The sequence below is a fragment of the Malus domestica genome, chromosome 02 (genome assembly GCF_042453785.1).
Source record: "Malus domestica chromosome 02, GDT2T_hap1".
NCBI lineage: Eukaryota > Viridiplantae > Streptophyta > Magnoliopsida > Rosales > Rosaceae > Malus > Malus domestica.
Genome location: NC_091662.1, coordinates 8,088,154 through 8,110,789, shown reverse-complemented (window position 1 = coordinate 8,110,789; position 22,636 = coordinate 8,088,154). Strand labels below are relative to the sequence as shown.

General features: G+C 37.9%; 1 protein-coding gene and 1 pseudogene across 1 annotated transcript; both read left to right on the top strand.

Annotated features, from left to right (window-relative positions):
• The first annotated feature begins 384 nt into the window (after window positions 1–384).
• LOC103454125 (probable pectinesterase/pectinesterase inhibitor 12) lies at window positions 385–17,285 on the top strand (annotated as a pseudogene).
• Window positions 17,286–18,467: 1,182 nt separating this feature from the next.
• Window positions 18,468–21,665, top strand: LOC103454117 (putative pectinesterase/pectinesterase inhibitor 45). The gene is made up of 3 exons (XM_008393709.3): window positions 18,468–19,596; window positions 19,683–19,843; window positions 20,516–21,665. Exons 1-3 carry the CDS (start codon window positions 18,656–18,658, stop codon window positions 21,211–21,213), a joined length of 1,800 nt encoding a protein of 599 aa, XP_008391931.2. The 5' UTR covers window positions 18,468–18,655; the 3' UTR covers window positions 21,214–21,665.
• The last annotated feature ends 971 nt before the right edge of the window (window positions 21,666–22,636 follow it).

Below are 22,636 nucleotides of genomic sequence, written 5' to 3'. Positions count from 1 at the left end.
CAAATTTCGTTTCACTTTAACTTGTGGACTATTTTTTTCTCCCTAAAACTTATATATCACTTCTTAAAACATATATGAGACCAATACCCAATAAAATTATGCCACATGTGCAATAAATTTTATTATAAATCTCCATTGTGTGTTAACATTCAACAATTAGAGGATATTAAGTTAAAAAAAATTGAAATGATGAAAAAAAAAAAATTAATTAGTCTAGCAAATCCAAATCAAATTTGCACAAGAAATTAACAGATTTAAAGTAATTAGGAAATTTTGAATTTGATAGACACCAATAAGTTGTGCACTTTTACGCTCTTATGTGCTCTGACTCTCGCATGTTTATATCAATTTTCTTTTCTCCCAACTCCTCCTCTGAGTCATTTCATGGCTTCCTCCACTGCAAAACTGCTGGAGCTCCTATGCATAATCTTTTTTCTCCACATTTCTTCCTCTTCTTCTTCCTCTTCGTCTTCGAACACGACTACTTTTAATCCCCATTTGTTGTCCATAAGATCATTCTGCAAGTCCACACCCTACCCAGACATCTGCTTCGACTCACTAAAACTCTCAGTCTCCATAAACATCACTCCCAACATCCTCTCCTACCTCCTCTAATCCCTCAACGTTGCCACCTCCGAAGCCGGAAAGCTCACTGATCTCTTCTACAAGGCCGAACAGTACTCGAACATCATCGAGAAACAAAAGGGAGCTGTCCAGGACTGCAAGGAGCTCCACCAAATCACTATCTTTTCCTTTCAAAGATCCGTGTCTCGAGTCCAGGCACAAAACTCCAAGAAACTCAACGATGTTAGGGCTTACCTCAACGCTGCTCTCACAAACAAGAACACTTGCATGGAAGGACTGGCTTCTGCTTCTGGCCCTATGAAGTCAACCCTAGTCAACTCCTTGACTAGTACATACAAATATGTAAGCAATTCTCTCTCAGTTATCTTAAAGCAAGGGACGAATAAAGGGCGCACAAACCGCCGTCTCATGAGCTTTCCGAGGTGGTTATCGAGGAGAGACCGCCGGATATTGGAGAGCTCTGGCGATGAATATGACCCCGGTGAAGTCCTAACGATTGCTGGGGATGGATAGGGGAACTTCACCACAATTAGTGATGCTATTATTTTTTGTCCAAATATGTAGAAAAGATGGGAAACTGATTTTGAGATAAACTCAATTTGTATTTCATTCATGGTTTTATTACAAGGACAAAATAGCTTATAAAGAGAACAACAACACAGCCTAAAACCCTAACCCTAACAACAACCTAACGGATAAAACCCTAAAGTCCTTTATTGGGAGTGTGCACCATGACTTATGGATTACGCCAGAGATTAAGGTGGCTGTAAGATAGGATGCTTAATAGAGAAGCAACCAGCTAATCAAAGACAGTAGGGCAGCAACCTTAATCCAATGCTTAATATCTTGTATTAGGGGTTAAAGACTGATACTTCAGTACTCCCCCTCAAGCTGGATCGAGAGATTTTCTGGATCCAAGCTTGAAGAAAAGACGATCAAGTTGAGCAGAAGGAAGAGGCTTGGTGAACACATTGGCAAGTTGATCACTGGAGCGAACAAATACAGTTTGTAATAGCTTGGACTGGACATGGTTACGGACGAAATAATAGTCAACCTTGATATGCTTTGTGCGTTCATGGAAGACGGGGTTGGCAGCAATATGCATCGCTGCTTGATTGTCATAGTGAAAAAGAATTGGCTTGGAGGAGATGATTTCAAAATCACGTAGCAAACCCTTTAGCCAAATTAGTTCACATGCAGTAAATGCCATTGCTCGGTACTCAGCTTCTGCGCTTGACCGAGCTACAACGGATTGCTTTTTGCTCTTCCACGAAATGAGGTTACCACCAACTAGAGTGTAGTAACCAGTTGTGGATCTACGGTCAAGGACGTTGCCTGCCCAATCAGAGTCTGTGTATCCTTCAATGGTGAAGTGTTCGTTGTTTTGCATGAAAATCCCGGTAGACATTGAGCTTTTCAGGTACCGAAAGATCTTTTTAACTAGTTGCAGATGATGAGATAAGGGAGAATGCATGAACTGGCTGACAAAGCTAACAGCATAAGCAATGTTAGGTCTGGTTATAGTCAAATAGATAAGTTTTCCTACCAACCTTTGATACTCCGTTGCATTTGTAAGCTGGATGCCTGAGGTTTCTGAAGGATTTATTTTGAAAAACATGTTCATTTGAGCAACATCATATAGCATGCAATTAACAATTAAAGGCGGAATCATGCTTGCATGCACTCAAAAACAAAACATTACCATGAAATTCAAAGCCTAGTAGATTGGTGAACCAATAATCAACTCAAAACAAAGTGAGTTGAAATTATTACCTTTGTAGATTCCTCTTTGCATAAGCAAAGGCTAATCACCCAAAGAGATAGGGCCTTCATTCCTTGCTTCTTAGATCCATGGATTTGGATGGAAAAATAGGTTTCTCCAAGTTCCCAAAATAGGGAACCTCTAAGTCTCTTCACCAAGGTTTGATTGTAGAAGAAATGAGTGACCTTGGAGTAGTAGGATTGCTAGATGTACCCTCCAAGGTGTTGGCCTCTTTAGAGAGAAAATGGAGAGACAATTCTCACCAATTTTCCCCCAAAATAAACCCTTAATCACTTAATGAATATTTGGCTATAAAGTCATTTATATAGTCACTTCTTTAAGTGACCTAAACAACCAAAACCCTAATTCATACACATATGGCCGGCCATTTAAAGGGATTTGGGCTTTTGGGCTTTAATGAATCTTTATTCATTAAATTGTCATACAACTTAAGTTAATGGGCTTGACGTTCGAAGCCCATTGGGCCTTAAGGTCCAAAACTATCCCGAAGTCTTTAACGAACTTATTCGTTTGATTAATTAACATATTAATTAATCCTTGCCATAATTAAATGATTAAACCATTTAATCATTCTTACTCATTTCCGTTTAATCTCCAATCTCTACCTTTTACGGTGTGCGATCCATTAGGTTCCTTTTAGCGAGGTAGTGGGCGATTAAAACCATTTTACATCGATTGTGAATTGAAACTATTTTCAATTCTCCCTTTAGTGATTACACACGTTTAGGGCTTCCACAAACCATGAGTGACACCTAGCAGCATATCATGGTTACCCAAGCTAATCAGAAGAGGTGGAGAACCTATTCAGTTCGGGATTACAAATGCAATACGGTCCTTCTCTAATCTAATACTCTTGACCACATTGTTTGGTATGATAGTTTATTTATTCATGTCTACTATCCAATGTGATTCGTGTGCTTATATGATTTCCTTGAATGTGATTTGGAACGCATTCCCTAATCTCATTCATACTCTGGCCAGAGATTCCAAATCATATCATAGAGTATTCTCCCTCAACTGTTTGAAGGTTAGAGATCCCTTGTTGCGCATTCACTTGTCTCCATAGCTAAGTGGCTTAACCCCAACGATGTCGTGGACACCCCGAGGGGGTGACTTTGACATAATCAAAGATCAAGGACTTAACCACAAGACAACTGTGATGCCTCAGGTCAAAGGACTACTTTGCATTATCCCAACCATGAGTTCTCATGTGACATGGAATATAAGAACTCTTCGTTGATCACGTTCAGTGAACTCATTCTCTATTGAGCACCTACGTACTTGTCTTGATGTCACACACACCAATGACTCGAGACTAATCACTCTCCCTGAGAGAAGACATAGTACGTACTGATCTTAACGGACTGTCAACGCCCAATTGACAATCCTATGATCAGGAACGTTTAGGATGTGTCTACGAAAGAATGGTCTCATGAATCTAACTTCATTAGATTACATTCTCCCAATCACATATTCCTTGGACTTTATCGTTTAAGCATATAACATTTATATGAGACGGCTCAAACAATAATGTATGCCCTTTATATGTAAAACTAGATTAGTTTAACATGTGAAATGTCCGTAAAGTATCATCACATGATTGGCTTTAGGGCACATTTCCAACAATCTCCCACTTGCACTAGAGCCAATCAGCTAGGTCATCTTGATGATACCTCTTCTGTAGTCATTTCATAAATGGCTGAATAGTAGGCCTAGACAGTGGATATCTATATGTGTTATCCACATAAGCAACCTTGAGAATAACGACGTCACCATTATACATGATTCTTAATCATGTGGTTCAGTCTCTCATTTGTGTTCGGATCTTGATGAGACCTTGATTCCCAGGCTTGAGCTATCGCCCCATTAGTGTCATACACTTTCTGGTTGGAATCGAATAGAGAGTTCATAAATGAACTTTCCCATCCAAACAACATTGTTGTAAACTTCTATATGGCAATATATCTTGCATTCATAATGGAACACACTAAAGTCATTACTTTAATGTTTCCATCCAAATATCTCTTTAGTCATAATAAAGAGATATTTGTTTATCTCTTCATTCATAATGAAGAAACATCCAATGATGGATCAGATTAATAATCTAATACATTTACGCTTCCATTACGTTACTCTAATTCTTCCTCATTCTTTGAGGAATCTATCCTTAAGTATTTCTTAAATACTTAAGGACTCACTTGACAGTTGCCACGGTTCTGATCCTGGGCTTGCACTGATATCGTCTTGTACCGTTCTAGGTACAACTCATATCAATGTTTTTCATACAATATGAAATACATAAATCACCTTTCTGCTTATGCATAAAGGATTCAATTTACGCATTATTTCTATGGGAGTCAAAGGGTACGTTCCCTTTGAGAAGGGCAACTTGCTAGTCTCACTAGAATCGTCCTTCTTATTGAAGTTTATCATCATATGAGAAACTTCCTAGCATCCATTGTCTATTATTAAGGATTGATATAATCCAATTATATCATGAAATATATCATTATAGATTTCCATCCCATGTATATAGACTATATCTCCCATATACATTCTATCTTCATATAATGTATTAAAGTCATAACTTTAACGAAGAAGTATTCTTTTCATTTCCAAAATTAATATATCATATATACTTAAATTTTAGGAACATGATTAACTCCCACTAATCTTTTGTAAAACTCGTAAACAAAAGATTCATTTACATCTTGATGAGAAATCAAACGATTTGATCCTTTTTCCTCATAAAATGCAAATAGCTCCCACTAACTTGCTAAGATCCATGATGGATGGATCTCTACAACTTACATGTCTTGTGATTTATAGTTTTGGACATATATTATCAAGACTATCTTAATAATGGTTTCGGAAACCCATATTATGTCAAAACATTGAATCACCATTTTAGTTGTAGCTAGCAATCTTCGAATTAATTGAAACCAAGCCTATCTCAAAGATGGTTTCTTCAAAGTCAACCATTCTCTTTGATTGTAGTTACCTTAAGCTACCAATTAGCTATGAAGGTTTCATTATTTCGAGTCAAATGGTACTTTACCATTTCCTTGAGTATATATCGTATATGCACTCAATGTAGTCATAAGGATTTTCATTCTTATCGACTACCTTGGAGCTTGTGGTATAGGAACTAGGTTGTTATATTTGTTGATTACTATCTTGTCTCTCAAAGAACCCATTCTTTGAGTTCTATCTCTCGTTCATTTGCTTTTAGGCAAATCACATTGTAGAATTACAATGAACTACCCAACAAAACAACATTTGTTAGTTGGTTTATAGAAGCGATATCCAAAAGTTATTTTAAGGATATCCTACAAGATTGTTATCAAACAAATATTGCTTATTAGCACACAACCCCAAATCTTTAACATGCTTAAGATTTGTCTTTCTTTTCCAACTACATCTTATGGAGTCATGAAAATATTGGAAGATCTTCTCATCGACAATCATATTGTTTTAGAAGTATATATCCTATATATGGGTAATAGATAACATTTAACGAACTAAATCTTATTCAAGTTCGCTCTTCTCCTAATGGAGAAATACATTATCTTATGATGCTATTTTCCTTAATATCTTTCAAGGAAACTCATCTAAAGTGTTACCTTTCCTTGGATCAAATCTAAGGAGGTAAATACTTTAGATATCTTACTCATCTATTTACATTTCTTGAATTCTTTGAAACCTTTTGCAAAGTATTCGGACTTGTGTTTATTCAAAATAAACTATAGTCCAACCGAGAGTGATCTTCGGTGAATGTCATATAACATGAGTAGTATTATGTTGTGGACAAGTGCCACTAACATCTAAGTGAATTAACCTCAACAACTTTGTGATTCTTTCTTCTTTCCAAAAGAATAAAGATTCGAACATTTCGCCTCTATACAATTTTAACAAGAAGGTATTGGATCCGGATCTAACGATCCAAAACATCCTTGTTTCACCAACTCGTAACTTATGTTTTAGAGGTATCACAATTTAGTTGGGATTAGTCACTACCTTGCAACCTTTTGGGTTTTAAGCATCATTATATTCTAAACAGTTAACACTACCATATCATCTCTACTATAGAGACAATCAATTAGATTACTATAATCCAATTTCTTTGGTAGTTCATATGAGGAAGTAAGTACTATCTGCTTTCGCAGAGATCTATATCTTATTCACGTTCCGTATGTGAAGCACCTTTTCTTCTCTCATATATCTTCTACTTCTTATTAGTCACACTTTTACAACGATTTGTAAAACATAGTTACTAATACGGAATCATACATTCAAGTAGAAGAACCAACTGTTTTGAACTATTCAAGAACATTTTACAACACCTTCGAAAGGTGTGTTCTTGACACTTGCAAGACATTTCTTGCAAATACCCCTTCCAATGTCCATCCTTTCATAAAGAAAGTTTGTTCCCTTGGAGTTATTTATCTTCTTTATTTGACTTTCACCTTTGACTACATTAGTCATGGTCCCTAAACTCCCACTATCTCTCTTGAAACCTTTTTCAATTGTGTTATACACATCAAACAATTTGGAGAGTATGTGGTTATTGTTCACTACATAGTTTACCATAAACTTAGTGAATCATTAGGATAGGGAAACAAAGGTGAAGTCCTTGCCTAGTTTCCGTCTCGTTAAGTGGTTTAACACTTCAACACTCAATGATTCAAAATCATCATAAGTCCATGTTAATGGACTATTTTTGTCAATCAACCATTATGTTCTAAACATAATTACAAACCTTTAAGAGTTGTACAAGGCAACTCTCATTTCTTCATACAACAATTTGTAAGTGAAGAATCATGGCACATAATGTATTCATGCCTTTGTGCTTTCTTCTCAAGTTCTTTGTTCATTTAACAAAGAAACAAGCACTAAGTGTTTGCATTGACTAAGAGTTGTTCAAAGCAACTCCTATTTCTTCATACAACAAATTGTAATTGAAGAATTATGACATTTAAAAGTGTTGTCCTCTTTATGATAGACCTTTTCTAACATATTCTTCTAATGATACATTATCAATAGTAAGATTGTGAGGATGAGACTACTTAGATACATATGCAATCCTTTTAAGACATTCTTTGGGATTGTGGTACCTAAGTCCGGAAACTAAAACATTCGGTTTTGTCAAGTGTTGGATAGCGTTTGCAAATATATTGGTAAACAAATACATAACGAATATAAATTGATTGATTTTAAGCCATTTGATTCGGGTCTTTAAATCAAATAGCACCACCCACTATTTTTGGCAAATTCCATATCCCTCATTGGAATTCGAGAGTTTTGGATGAAACTCTTAGTAGGTTATGGGAGGCTCACTATTACCAAGCCCACCTCAGAAGAACTCCATATTGGCTAGCAACAATAATAATGAGAGAGTACGCTTACTCATTTGCAACTAATGCAAGTACCCATCTTGTTTGGCCTCTAGAGAATGATGCCTCAGAAGAACTCCATATTGGCACCATTGCACTTAGTTAAGTCATTCCCACCATGCTAGTTCAAGTAGGGGTTCAAGAATGGCCTCAGAAGAACTCCATATTGGCCACACTTGTTGCCTACCTTTCACTTCATCATATGTTTATGGGCTTCTCCTGAATGTAAGCACATACTTTGCAACCCCAGAACTGGACGAATACATTGTACGAGTCACAAACTATTGAAGCCCACCACAGTGGAAGGCCACGAAAGAGCGTTCTAAGCACTCTCACGCTTATCAACTTAATAATGGTTTGGTTGAGGGTTTTAGGTCTCATCACATATAAATATACATTTTAATCTCTATTAAAACAATTTTGGTCCTATTACAACTATTGATCCATATGATTGTTTTAGTTGTACATAATACTCCCACTATGCTTTTAAAACGGTTTTTAAAGCAAGAGTATATGTTACTACTAACATAAGGTTTGCATTCATTTGATGGACTATATAGTTGCCTTAGGGCCTTAGGATGACTATGAACCTTTGTTTAGATTCAACACGAGCCTTGTGTTGAATCTCGGTCTAGGGATGGAGATGGATTTTAGTTACGCGTTTAATCACATTAAGGCGTGTTGTCTTAGGGGCGTTGGACCCAATTACTTCATTTTCATGCATATCATATAAAGCAAGAAAGAAATACTTCAAAGTAAAGGATGAGCTTATGCTCATTACAACATTTGCATAAAACAAATTACCTTAAAGTAAAGAAGGACTTATGCCCTTTTACAACATTTGATCAAATCAAATTACAACCAAAATCTAATCTACACATTCCCATGGTTCAAACAAATTTGAAACGCCTTTCACATAGCTCAATTATATTAGGCTTAGGTTCATAATCATCCTTTAATTAATTAACGCTTTAACTAATTAATTGAATGCAACATTTTCATTTGGTTTTTGTATCCATAAAATTGATTTAAGTGGAGCTAAACAAAATGAAAATCCAATTCTCATTTAAAGAGACAAAACAATTTTGTTCTCATCCTATTTGGGCCATCATGCAATAACCACAACTTTTTGGGCCATATTGCGAAAACATAAACTTTTGGGGTCGCTTTGTAAAAACACAAAAGTCACTACTTCATGTAAATACAACTAGAACCCAAAATTTAAATAAATTCAAAAACTTCATTAAAGGAGCAAAACAATTTGTCCTTTAGCGTTTTTAGGCCTTAACGTCAAAACGTAAACTTTCGGGTCAAAGTACAAATACACAAAAGTATCAAAACTTTATGTAATTGCATAAAAGGCCCAAAAATACCCTATTTTATTAGGGTGGCCGGTTTTTAGGGATAAAAATGAGTGGTGGGTGTTTTGATTTATTAGTTTTGTAAAAAACAATCAAGTAGTGCTTTCACCTTTCATAAAAATAATATATGTTTTGATGATTGATATTTCTTTCATCATTTATACAAATATTTAACACTTTAAATACTTTCATAAAAATAATATATGTTTTGATGATTGATGTTTCCATCATCATTTATACAAATATTTAACACTTTAAATACATGATAAATCATTTGAAAAACATATATCATAAACTTTATGAAATAAATCAAAACTTTGAATCAAAACACAAACCTTTGTGTTCTTGGCAAGAACATCAAGAACATATGAAGAACATCCATGAAAACCCATAAGAGCTCCATGAATGTTTTCATGCAATAAAACTCAAATTTTTATCATTCAAAATGAGGCTAACATCCTAGGGTACTTAGGGGTTCCAAAAGTCACCTTAAAACCATTTTAACAAGACAAACATGAACCAAAAAAATCACCCTTTGGATTTGGCCGAAAATCCCCAAAATCATGGCACCAAATTTTAGCTCCAATATTCATCCTCATATGAACTACATCTACAACATTTGAGATGGCAAATTTTCAAACAAAATTTACATTCAAAGAAGCAAGAATAAAGCTTGTAACAATTACAACTTTTAAATCATAAACTTATGAACTACAAAACCCAAAAGGATTCACCAACTACTAGACCTAGGCTCTGATACCACTTGAAGGATTTATTTTGAAAAACATGTTCATTTGAGCAACATCATATAGCATGCAATTAACAATTAAAGGCGGAATCATGCTTGCATGCACTCAAAAACAAAACATTACCATGAAATTCAAAGCCTAGTAGATTGGTGAACCAATAATCAACTCAAAACAAAGTGAGTTGAAATTATTACCTTTGTAGATTCCTCTTTGCATAAGCAAAGGCTAATCACCCAAAGAGATAGGGCCTTCATTCCTTGCTTCTTAGATCCATGGATTTGGATGGAAAAATAGGTTTCTCCAAGTTCCCAAAATAGGGAACCTCTAAGTCTCTTCACCAAGGTTTGATTGTAGAAGAAATGAGTGACCTTGGAGTAGTAGGATTGCTAGATGTACCCTCCAAGGTGTTGGCCTCTTTAGAGAGAAAATGGAGAGACAATTCTCACCAATTTTCCCCCAAAATAAACCCTTAATCACTTAATGAATATTTGGCTATAAAGTCATTTATATAGTCACTTCTTTAAGTGACCTAAACAACCAAAACCCTAATTCATACACATATGGCCGGCCATTTAAAGGGATTTGGGCTTTTGGGCTTTAATGAATCTTTATTCATTAAATTGTCATACAACTTAAGTTAATGGGCTTGACGTTCGAAGCCCATTGGGCCTTAAGGTCCAAAACTATCCCGAAGTCTTTAACGAACTTATTCGTTTGATTAATTAACATATTAATTAATCCTTGCCATAATTAAATGATTAAACCATTTAATCATTCTTACTCATTTCCGTTTAATCTCCAATCTCTACCTTTTACGGTGTGCGATCCATTAGGTTCCTTTTAGCGAGGTAGTGGGCGATTAAAACCATTTTACATCGATTGTGAATTGAAACTATTTTCAATTCTCCCTTTAGTGATTACACACGTTTAGGGCTTCCACAAACCATGAGTGACACCTAGCAGCATATCATGGTTACCCAAGCTAATCAGAAGAGGTGGAGAACCTATTCAGTTCGGGATTACAAATGCAATACGGTCCTTCTCTAATCTAATACTCTTGACCACATTGTTTGGTATGATAGTTTATTTATTCATGTCTACTATCCAATGTGATTCGTGTGCTTATATGATTTCCTTGAATGTGATTTGGAACGCATTCCCTAATCTCATTCATACTCTGGCCAGAGATTCCAAATCATATCATAGAGTATTCTCCCTCAACTGTTTGAAGGTTAGAGATCCCTTGTTGCGCATTCACTTGTCTCCATAGCTAAGTGGCTTAACCCCAACGATGTCGTGGACACCCCGAGGGGGTGACTTTGACATAATCAAAGATCAAGGACTTAACCACAAGACAACTGTGATGCCTCAGGTCAAAGGACTACTTTGCATTATCCCAACCATGAGTTCTCATGTGACATGGAATATAAGAACTCTTCGTTGATCACGTTCAGTGAACTCATTCTCTATTGAGCACCTACGTACTTGTCTTGATGTCACACACACCAATGACTCGAGACTAATCACTCTCCCTGAGAGAAGACATAGTACGTACTGATCTTAACGGACTGTCAACGCCCAATTGACAATCCTATGATCAGGAACGTTTAGGATGTGTCTACGAAAGAATGGTCTCATGAATCTAACTTCATTAGATTACATTCTCCCAATCACATATTCCTTGGACTTTATCGTTTAAGCATATAACATTTATATGAGACGGCTCAAACAATAATGTATGCCCTTTATATGTAAAACTAGATTAGTTTAACATGTGAAATGTCCGTAAAGTATCATCACATGATTGGCTTTAGGGCACATTTCCAACAGTTTCATCCTTGAAATTTGTTGGTAGTAGTGTTTTGACAGGCTTGCAATGCATCATATTGGCTTCTTCTAAAAGATCGAGAACGTACTTTTGTTGATTTAGAAACATACCAGTTAGAGATTGATCCATTTCGATTCCAAGAAAGTATCGGAGTCTGCCAAGATCTTTGATTGAGAAGGTTGAATGTAAGGTGGCTTTGAGAGCAGTTATTTCTTCTGGATTATCTCCTGTGGCAATAAGATCATCAACATAAACAAGTACCACCAATCTTCCATGCGTACCAATCCTAGTGAACATTGAAAAGTCTGCATTGTTTCGTTTAAAATCGGATACATAAGGACAGAGCTCAGTTTTGAGTACCAAGCTCTTGGAGATTGCTTGAGGCCGTAAATGACCTTGTGAAGCTTGCAGACTATTCCTTGTTCATTCTCTCGTTCATGACCAGGTGGTAGGCGTATGTACACCTCTTCTTCTAACTCCCCATGTAGGAAAACGTTTTTTACATCCATTTGATGTAGAGACCAGTGTGAATTGATAGCCACCGAAAGAAGCACTTTAACTGTGTTCATCTTTGCCACCAGGGCAAAGGTTTCTTTGTAATCTGCCTCGAAGGTTTGCATGAAACCCCTTGCAACTAACCTTGCCTTGTGCCGCTCTATGGTTCCATCTGAGTGAAATTTCGTCTTGTAAATCCATATTGCCCCAACCACACGTTGACCTTTTGGCAGTGAAACAATGCTCCAAGTTTGATTTTCATCGAGTGCCTTCAGTTCTTCAAGCATGGCACGCCTCCATACAGGAGATTGGTTTGCCTCTTCGAATGATCGAGGCTCAGAGTTTCGAGATAATTCAATCACAAAGGCAGCATGGGATGGAGAGACCTTGCTATGGTAAACCATTTGTCCAATAAGATGTCTAGGTGTGTAGATTTCAAAATCATCAAGCCTGGCTGTAGGTTGTTTGTTTCGAGAAGGATTCCATCGTAGAGGAGGAGGTTGTTCAAGTTGAGGCTCTCTCTTTTCATGAAGGACTTCTTCATCATCTGCTTCCATATTTTCAAGGGCTGACTCTATCTCAACTGCTTCATTGTGCGGTGTTAACAACCTTGGATTATCAAGGAAGAGAGGAGTGGGAAACATTTCATATGAGAGCTCCTCCTGAGGTTCATCATCATGCTTCTGAAAGAAGGATTTTGTCTTATCAAAACGTACATCCCTGGATACAAACACCTTTCTGGTCTTAGAATCATAACATTTGTATCCCTTTTAGGACGTTGAGTAGCCTAGGAATGCACACTTGATAGCCCTTGGATCAAGTTTATCTCTGTGAATAGTTTGAATGTGTATATAGCATATGCATCCAAACACACGAAGATGACTTATGTCAATTTCTCTCCCTTTGAGAATTTGATAAAGAGATTTAAACTTCAAGATTCTGCTAGGAAATCGATTGATGATGTATGCGGCAGTTTGTATAGCTTGGGACTAGAACTTCTTTGGAACTTTTGCTTGCAGCATTAGTGCTCGAGCTTTCTCAAGCAAATCTCGGTTCTTTCTTTCTGAAATGCCATTTTGTTGTGGCGTTCCTACACAACTTGTTTGTTGCAAAATTCCATGCTTACTTAAGTAGGTTGTCATGCTTTTGAAAGTGTACTCAGACCCATTATCAGACCTTAAGATGCCAATATTATAGTCAAAATGATTTTTAACTAAGTTATGAAATTTTTGAAACACTGGAAAGCTTCGTGCTTGAATTTAAGTAAATACACAAAGGTAGTTCTAGAGAAATTATCAATGAAAGATATATAGAATCTGTAACCATCAAAACACTCTAAGGTTGCAGGTCCCCAAATATTGGAATGGATAATTTCAAATGCTTTGGTAGCTCTAGAGAGAGAATGGGGAAAGGATAACCTGGTGAACTTAGATTTGTGACAAACTTCACAATCTGGGATCACTTTACAGAAACTAGGAAAAAGAAAAGACATAACATGTGAAGAAGGGTGAGCTAATATCATGTGCCATAGCTGCTCCTTGTTTACTGTGTTTGAGTTTACGTAGAAACTCTTTGGAAAACTTGAAGAGAAGTTGACATAGTACAGTCCATTCAGGAAGAACCCTTTACCAATCGTTTCCTTTGAAACTCGATCCTAGAAAATCACACAGTGAGTGGAAAGAATTGCAAGACAATTGAGCAATTGTGTTATTCTTCCTACTGACAACAGTTTGAAAGGAAAGGAAGGGACATGCATGACAAGGGATTCTTTTTTACCCGAGAAGATTTTGAGTTTCCCTCTGCCTGCTATATGAACTTTGGTGCCAGTAGCTACAGAGACAAAAGAAGGAGTGGAGAAGTTTTGAAAATCATTTAGTAAAGATGCATCGTTAGTCATGTGATCAGAAGCTCCTGAGTCGACTATCTAAAAATCACGACTACTACTAAGATCCAATGCAGTGGAAATAGTTGCAACAATACCTGGCACGCCATTTTGTGACACTGAGCTTGATTGTGCGAGGAAGCCAGCGAACTTGCCGAGCATGGCTGAGGGACTTTCATGATTTGTTTTTCCTTGTTTCTCTTGCAAGAAGTTAGCAAATTCATTTATGAGAGTAATGGGATTAGAGGAAGAGTTTATCACATTATTGGAGATTGTCGCAAACAAGATTTGCTCTAGGAATGTAGGCATGCTTCATTTGGTTTCTTGGTGCTCTTCCATCATCGTTGAACTTGGGTTTAAGTACTGGATGAAGAATCCAACACTTTTCTTTTATGTGTCCAACGCCTGGACGACCTATCTTCTCACAGTGAGAACACTTTAAGTCTGGTCGTTTTCCCTTATATGGTCTGGAGAGGTGAAGGCTCTCGCTTCTGATGGCCTATGATCTGATTATCCAACGACCACGTCTGCGTTCATGACCTTCTTTCTTATTTCTTCGCGTTGAATAACATTGTAGACCATCTGGAAGGTGGGAAGCTCAGGTGTCATCAAGAGGCGACTTTTAAGATCTTCATACTCTGGTCCAAGGCTGGCAAGCAATTGGAACACCTTGTCTTCTTTAGCACGCTTTAAAAGAATGGTTGTGTTCGTGGTATGAGGTCTGTAGAGATCCAATTCATTCCATTTGTTCTTCAAGTTGCCAAGATGTTGAACAAAAAAGAGATTTCCCTGTTGTAATACCGTAAGATCTTTCTTCAGCTGGAAGACTCGTGCAGCATTGTTTAGTTCCCCATACATGTCTTGTACAAAATTCCAAAGCTGGTGAAATGACACTGAATAATTGAAAATCTCAGCCATCTTTGGTTCCATAGAGTTTAACAGCCAAGACATGATAAGTTGATCTTAGGACACCCATGCTGCATAATCTGGTGAAGTTGTTTCGGGCATGATGTCATCCCTTTGAATGAAAGGGAGCTTTCCACGTCCTCCAAGAGCGAGAGTAATAGCTCGTGACCAGGGCAGATGGTTGAATTTGTTTAGGAGCACAGAGCTCAAACGTTGAATTGGATTGGTATCCATGGTTTCGTTTTGTGAAATTTTTTCTTTTTCTGCTGGTGTTGCCATAATGGCTTAACTGGTTTGGATTTGGAAGGATTTCAGAATGAACACAGAGGCAGGTCCTAGAGGGATCACTGCTTTGATACCATGTAGAAAAGATGGGAAACTGATTTTGAGTTAAACTCAATTTGTATTTCATTCATGGTTTTATTACAAGGACAAAATAGCTTTTAAAGAGAACAACAGCACAGCCTAAAACCCTAACCCTAATAACAACCTAACGGATAAAACCCTAACGTCCTTTCTTGGGAGTGTGCACCATGACTTATGGATTACGTCAGAGATTAAGGTGGCTGTAAGATAGGATGCTTAACAGAGAAGCAACCAGCTAATCAAAGACAGTAGGGCAGCAATCTTAATCCAGTGCTTAATATCCTGTATTAGGGTTAAAGACTGATACTAGGGTTAAAGACTAATACTTCAATAAAATAATAGTTACGATAGGACGATTATACATGTCAAAGAAGGGGTTTATGCAGAAAATGTGGAGATTCCGAGCTACAAGACCAACCTTGTTCTTTTTGGAGATGGAAGTGACATCACTTTCATCACTGGTAAACGCAGTTATTATGATGGATGGACTCCATTCAGATCTGCAACCGTAGGTAATTAAGTTTGTTCGTGTGTGATTAATTTTCATGTAAAAGTCATTTTAAGCCTGATTTAAAGATTGAACAAGCTTCAATGTTTTAAATGGTTTTTTCACCCCTGCTACACATGACAAAAGTTGGACAAGATTATGATAAAAATCTAATTTAGACTGAGATCGATAACATGCTTAACCATAGGGGATAATTGATAGAATGGAGAGTGTGGTGCTAGGAATGTTGTACTGTTTTATTAACTTGTGTATAGTTGTCATTAGTGCCATGTGTCATTATTCTAGCTAATGAGATTAGTGCAACTAGATGTACATGTCCCTGAGTATAAATACTCTGCTCTACAGTTGTACTTCTTAGTAGTGAAGAAATATAAAAATCAGTTTCTCCCTCTCAAGTTTACTTCTTTGAGCTTCTTTGAATTTTATCATAGTATCAGAGCAGTTTGTCTTACGTCACACGTGCTCCACACCCCCGTCTTGTGTTGTTTAAGTGTTTAGGATTGAAAATTTGTCACATGTGAGGGGGCGTGTTGAGATTCTTGAGAATGTAGCCCACATTGATGGGAGAAGCTAGGGACTTTGCATGGGCTTATAAGTTGGGCTACTCTCCATATTGTCAATTGATTTTATGGTAGACCTCAATTGTCTTCAATGATTAGTGCAGATTTTGAAAAATCATGTTTACATTTGGTACCCCTTTCATTCCCAGTTTGTTTTAACCGAACACTCAATTTTTTCAGCTGTGTCCGGAGAGGGCTTTCTAGCAAGAGACATAACAATTAAGGACACGGCAGGGCCAGAAAAGCACCAAGCAGTTGCTCTGAGAATTAATGCAGACCTGGCTGCACATTACAAATGCGCCATCGATGGCTACCAAGACACATTATACGTGCACTCTTTCAGACAATTCTATAGAGAGTGCGATATATTCGGAACCATAGGCTACATATGTGGTACCGCCGCAGTTGTATTTCAAGCATGCAACATTGTGTCCAAGATACCAATGCCAGGACAAATCACAGTCGTCACGGCGCAGTCCAGGGACACACTAGATCAGAACACAGGAATCTCCATGCCGAACTGCTACATTCTAGCCAGTGATGAGTTGCACTCTCATTCCAGCATTGTCAAAAGCTACTTAGGCCGGCCGTGGAGGAATGACTCTACGACTGTTGTCCTGAAATCCTACATTAACGACTTTATTGACCCGACTGGGTGCACTAATTAGTCCGGGGACCTAGGGTTGGACACTTTATACTATGGAGAGTACCAGAATTATGGTCCTGGCGCTGGGACGGATAATAGAGTGAACTGGACAGGACATCATGTTATGGACTATTATGATGCATCCAATTTCAGTGTGCAAGAGTTTATTGCTGGTGATGAATGGCTGCAGTCCACTTTATTTCCTTATGATGAAGGCATCTGATCTTTGTTTGAATAGTCTTGTTTGAAATAATTTTTCGTACATTTTCAAATATGTATATCAAAGGTGAAAGTTTGTGTGAATGAAGTGAAATATTTCTGATTTTTTTGGGGGTTAGGGGGTATTTTCTGATAGGATGTTCTACACTTCGAGCATGTCAACATTCAAACCCCAAATAAAACGCTAACAATTTTGACCACTGCCTCATGATTCCATGGAAATTGGAAAGTTCTAGAAATATAGTAACTCGACGGCCCCTCGATCATTTTGAACCCTCACAAGATCAAACCCTTTTTTATTAGTCAAAATTCCGTTTTTCTTTTACAATACTACTACAATTTATGAAGAGAAAAATTTGAACTTGAATGCAAGAGAATTGACAAACTACACTAATCAACCGGCCTAATCCATATTTACTAGTTATACTCTATGAAGACACCAAAAGAGAGGCTATTTTTTCAAAATTTCATGTGATTTTCTAATCGATTAATATACATAGGGTTAAGATTTTAGGACACACGCTTTTAACACACATTTTTACATAGTTTTTGTGGGTCCACTTCATAATGTATTTTAACGATCAAACCGTCTATATTTCAGGTCTTACCTTAAAGATCATGTCCACAAAAAATCACCCAAATCTGAAACCATATGACCATTGGATTAATTTAATGTTTTTTTTGTAGAACCGTATTCATCAATTTTCTTCACTATAAATGAATGTCTTAATGCTTATTGATTTGTCTAATTGTTTGCAAGGATGATCTATGAATGATGTACTAAAATATAGATGGTCGAATTGTTAAAGTACATTATGGAGTGAACCCTACAAAAATAAGTGTCAAAATGTGTATCAAAAGCTCATGTCATCGAATCCTAACCCATATATTTAATGCTTGACTGGCTTAGTCCACTAATTGGAGTCATGAATTTGTTATGACTTCAATCATAACCTCACAAAAGAATACACACAATCATGAATTCATTGACAAATTTGAACACTATATGCTCTTATGTAGTTTGACAGTAAGGGGTATAACGGTAATTTCAGAAAGGATTCGCGGGGGAAATGCGGTTGGAAAGGAAAAGACCCCTTCTTGTCTTCTCCAACTAACTTTTGAAAAATAGAATACCTGAAAACTCTCCTGACCAGACCTCCTCTGTCAAATGCCAAAATAACAATGGAGATTCGAAATTCTGAAACTGAAGAACAACGAGATAGGAAGAGGACGCGAAAGTGAAAGCAATTAAAGCCGAAACGCCATTGTGTTTCAATCTCTTTCCTGTCTCTTGCTCGACTAGGTGTCTCGCCCTGTGCCTTGGCCCAAGATTATTAAGGCAGAGATCCCTCTGCCTTAAAGCCACCTCTCGTAATGGCATTTCAGGATTTCGACCAGATTTCTGAACGCCGAAAGGCCGAGAAGGCACGTAAGGTCAAGAAGAGAATTATCATAGCGGTTGTCGTTATTCTCCTCCTTGTTCTGATTGCCGTCGGAGCCTATTTCATTGTCAACAAACTTAGCAACAAGAAGGGAAATGCTAAGCAGGGCAATACTACGCAAGGCAAAGCAGGGAAACCTGCACCGGCGGCTCCAAAACAGAAAAATACACCACCGAAGAACAAAGCCCCTTCAAATAGTAAGAAGATCCTGAAGGAGATGTGCAGTGCGACAGATTACAAGGACAAGTGCGAGGGCATCATTGAAAAGGCAAATGGCGAAACGAAACCCATGGCATTCATCAAGACCGCAATCTCAGCCACCTCGGACGAGGCCAAGAGTGTCTACAGCAAAACCGCTGAGCTCACTTTCAGCAGCCCGGAAGAGAAGGGAGCGTTCGAGGATTGCAAAGGGCTGTTCGAGGACGCCATGGAGGAATTGGGGGACGCCATTTCTCAGGTTGGCAACAACACTGAGTCAGGGAAAGTGCGCATCGGCGTCTTGAACAGCTGGCTAAGTGCGGTGATATCTTACCAGCAGACATGCGTCGACGGGTTTCCTGATGGAAAATTGAAGTCCGACTTGGAGAAGATGTTGCAGACCTCTAAGGAATTCACGAGCAATTCCCTGGCCATGCTTTCACTCCTTAACCAGTTGCAACTACCGAGTACAGGAGCAGCTGCAGGATCAAATCGCCGCCTTCTATCGCAGGACAAGAGCGGATTCCCTAACTGGATGAGTCATGAGGACCGAAGGATGTTGAAGAAAAACGACAAGAAACTCACCCCCAACGTGACAGTGGCAAAAGATGGCAGTGGAAACTACAAAACCATTAGTGAAGCCTTGGAAAAAATGCCCCAAAAATACGAAGGACGGTGTGTGCTGTGTTCAAAAGGCGATGATTTTCATAATCATGTTATCTTTATTTATCAGTTTTTTTTTAACCCTTATGAAAATTCAGGTATGTCATCTATGTTAAAGAAGGAGTCTATGATGAGACTGTGACTGTGACAAAGAAGATGCCGAACGTTACAATGTACGGCGATGGTTCACAGAAGAGCATCATCACTGGAAATAAGAACTTAGCCGATGGAGTTAGGACATTTCAAACTGCACCTTTCGGTACGTGCTCCTATACACTTCTGTTTATTTTTGCCTCTTCATTTTCTTTTGACTTATATAAATCGAAAACCTAGCGCCATAAATAAACATGGGTGTATATATAAATCGAAAACCTAGCGCCATAAATAAACATGGGTGTATAGAGCGAGAAAATGGACGTGCTGAAATCACTCTCATTTTGTATTACACTACATGTGCTCGATGAAGAAACTTGAGGTTGCACCATAAAACCAATTGGTGATATGGGGAGTAACCTAACTTCTTATAAGCCTTTGCAAGGTTTCTTCCTTCACCAGTGTGGGACTCTTTTACCTCACACTCTCACACGACCCCTTACGTGTGGCGAATTTATAAGCCTCAAATGGGTGATGTGGAGCATATGTGGCCACTTCACATGTGGGCTAACTTGCTCTAATACCATGAAGAAAATTGAGGTTCCATCTTAATCAATTGTCAAAATAGATAGTAGCCCAACTTCTTTTAAGCCCTTGTAAGGTTTATCTTTTCACCAATGCGCGACTTTTTTACCTCACACTCTCACACTCAAATTAGGAAACAAATAATGTATATATCTTATAACAATAGAACATGGAGGATGTATAAGGCTTACCTCACCATTTAAGTTAGTGTGAATGTTACTTACTCTTTTCTTTCCGTTTGATTCTATTGCAGCGGCCTTAGGGGAAGGTTTTATGGCAAAGTCGATGGGATTCAGAAACACGGCTGGACCTGAAAAGCGTCAGGCAGTGGCAGCGAGAGTCCAAGCAGACCGCGCTATTTTTCTGAACTGCCGGTTTGAAGGGTACCAAGAGACATTGTACGCACAAACTCATCGGCAGTTCTATAAGAGCTGTGTCATTTCCGGCACAGTTGATTTCATCTTTGGCGACGCTGCTGCCATCTTCCAGAACTGCTTGATCTATGTTCGCAAGCCTTTGGAAAACCAACAAAACACTGTCACAGCACAGGGAAGGACTGACAAACGGGAAACCACAGGAATAGTGTTGCAGAATTGCCAAATCATGCCTGACAAAGATCTTGAGCCAGTAAAGTCCCAATTCAAGACCTACCTCGGAAGGCCATGGAAAGAATTTTCGAGAACCATAGTGATGGAGTCGACAATTGAGGACCTGATTCACCTGGATGGATGGACACCGTGGGAAGGAGATTTCGCGTTGAAAACGTTGTATTACGCAGAGTATAACAACAAGGGACCGGGCGCAAAAACTGACAACAGAGTGAAGTGGGATGGATACAAGAAAATTAACAAGGAAGAGGCAATGCAGTATACTGTAGGGCCTTTCTTGAAAGGGCACGCTTGGCTCAAGGTTGAGGGTGTTCCTGTCCGCTTCGGCCTATTTGAAAATTAAATGGAGTCTATTCGTGACACGGAGATGACAATGGTGGTGTTGAGTTATGTGATCAAGAAGAGTGGAACATCTGTGTTTGGAAGGGAATGGTAATGTTGTCAGTTTCTTTGTTTTAGCACTGATCATCAAGGGAGTGAAATTGACATCCTGCTTTATTTGCAACACACTAATATATATTAGCCTTAAACGAAGAAAAAAAATCGAATTACGTACGAAAAAAACATACGGTTCACTGTGTAGCGAAATTCATTCAATTGAATTCTAGGTTGTAACAGAATTGAATGCTTAGGTTTACATGTTTCCAAAATTTCGTTCTTTGATTCAAAACATTGTTCCAAAAAGTGGAGAAAGTTGTGTTCTGGTGGGGGTGGAATCCTGAAAGTGTAGATGTGAATGTGATGGAAATGATGTACTGGAAATGGACTCTCTGCTTGTTTTTGGTGTTGTTTTGACATGTTGGTCCAATTACAAAAGTTCACTTATCCCCTCTATTTCATATGATTTTGTTAAGGGCATAACACTAAGACTAAAAGGTAAAAAATTAAGCTACGTCAAGACAAACAAAATGGAACTTTGCATCAAGCAAAATATGGTTAAATTTTTTTTTGTAGAAAATTTCGACAGTACGAGACAAATTTTATTGATAACGAAAAAAAAGTTACATCTAATCCATGGGCAACAATTTTATTTCTAATAAAACAAAGACAATAAAAAAGAATACACGAAAAAGAATGGAGGACAATAACCTTATCCCTCTAGAAATAAAAACAAAAATGATACAAAGAAGGGGGCATGAAACCTAACCCCTCTAAAACCAAACCTAAAGGTCTAAACTTGCAAAACAGGTCGAAAAACACCACAAAGTTAGGAAAAAAACAAGAAAGTGAGACAAACCTGGATGCCGTGATACACATTAATTTGAGAAGCGGTATCTAGGCAAGCCGAGAATCGTGCCATGTCAAAATTGGAGAAGACAAGCCCATGTTAGCAAAATTATCCGTAATAAAATTTCCTTCACGATATATGTGAGATGCATATAAAGTTATTTTCCGAATGCGGTCCAAACAAATAAACTATTGCGCATGAAGAGGCCAAGAATGATCAAAATTAGATAAGAGAAATTTTATTTGGACCCAGTTTTCCTCTCTCTAAACCCAACTTTAATATTTTGTTACCTAAACTCCCTAGTTTACCCTCATAAATTATAAACATAAATAAACTGGAAAAAGAAAAACTCATCAAACCCATTTCCCGACTGTTCTTTGCATTCTGGCGTCTCCTTCCTGTATTTGTTGGGTTTGTCTCCCTCTCGACTGTTTTTTTTCCTTGATATTCTCGGTGTGTTCCCCCACCTCTCCCCCACCCACCAATTCTTTGCAGTGGCTACTCCACCAAACGTCTAGTGAATCATTCCATTTTTCTT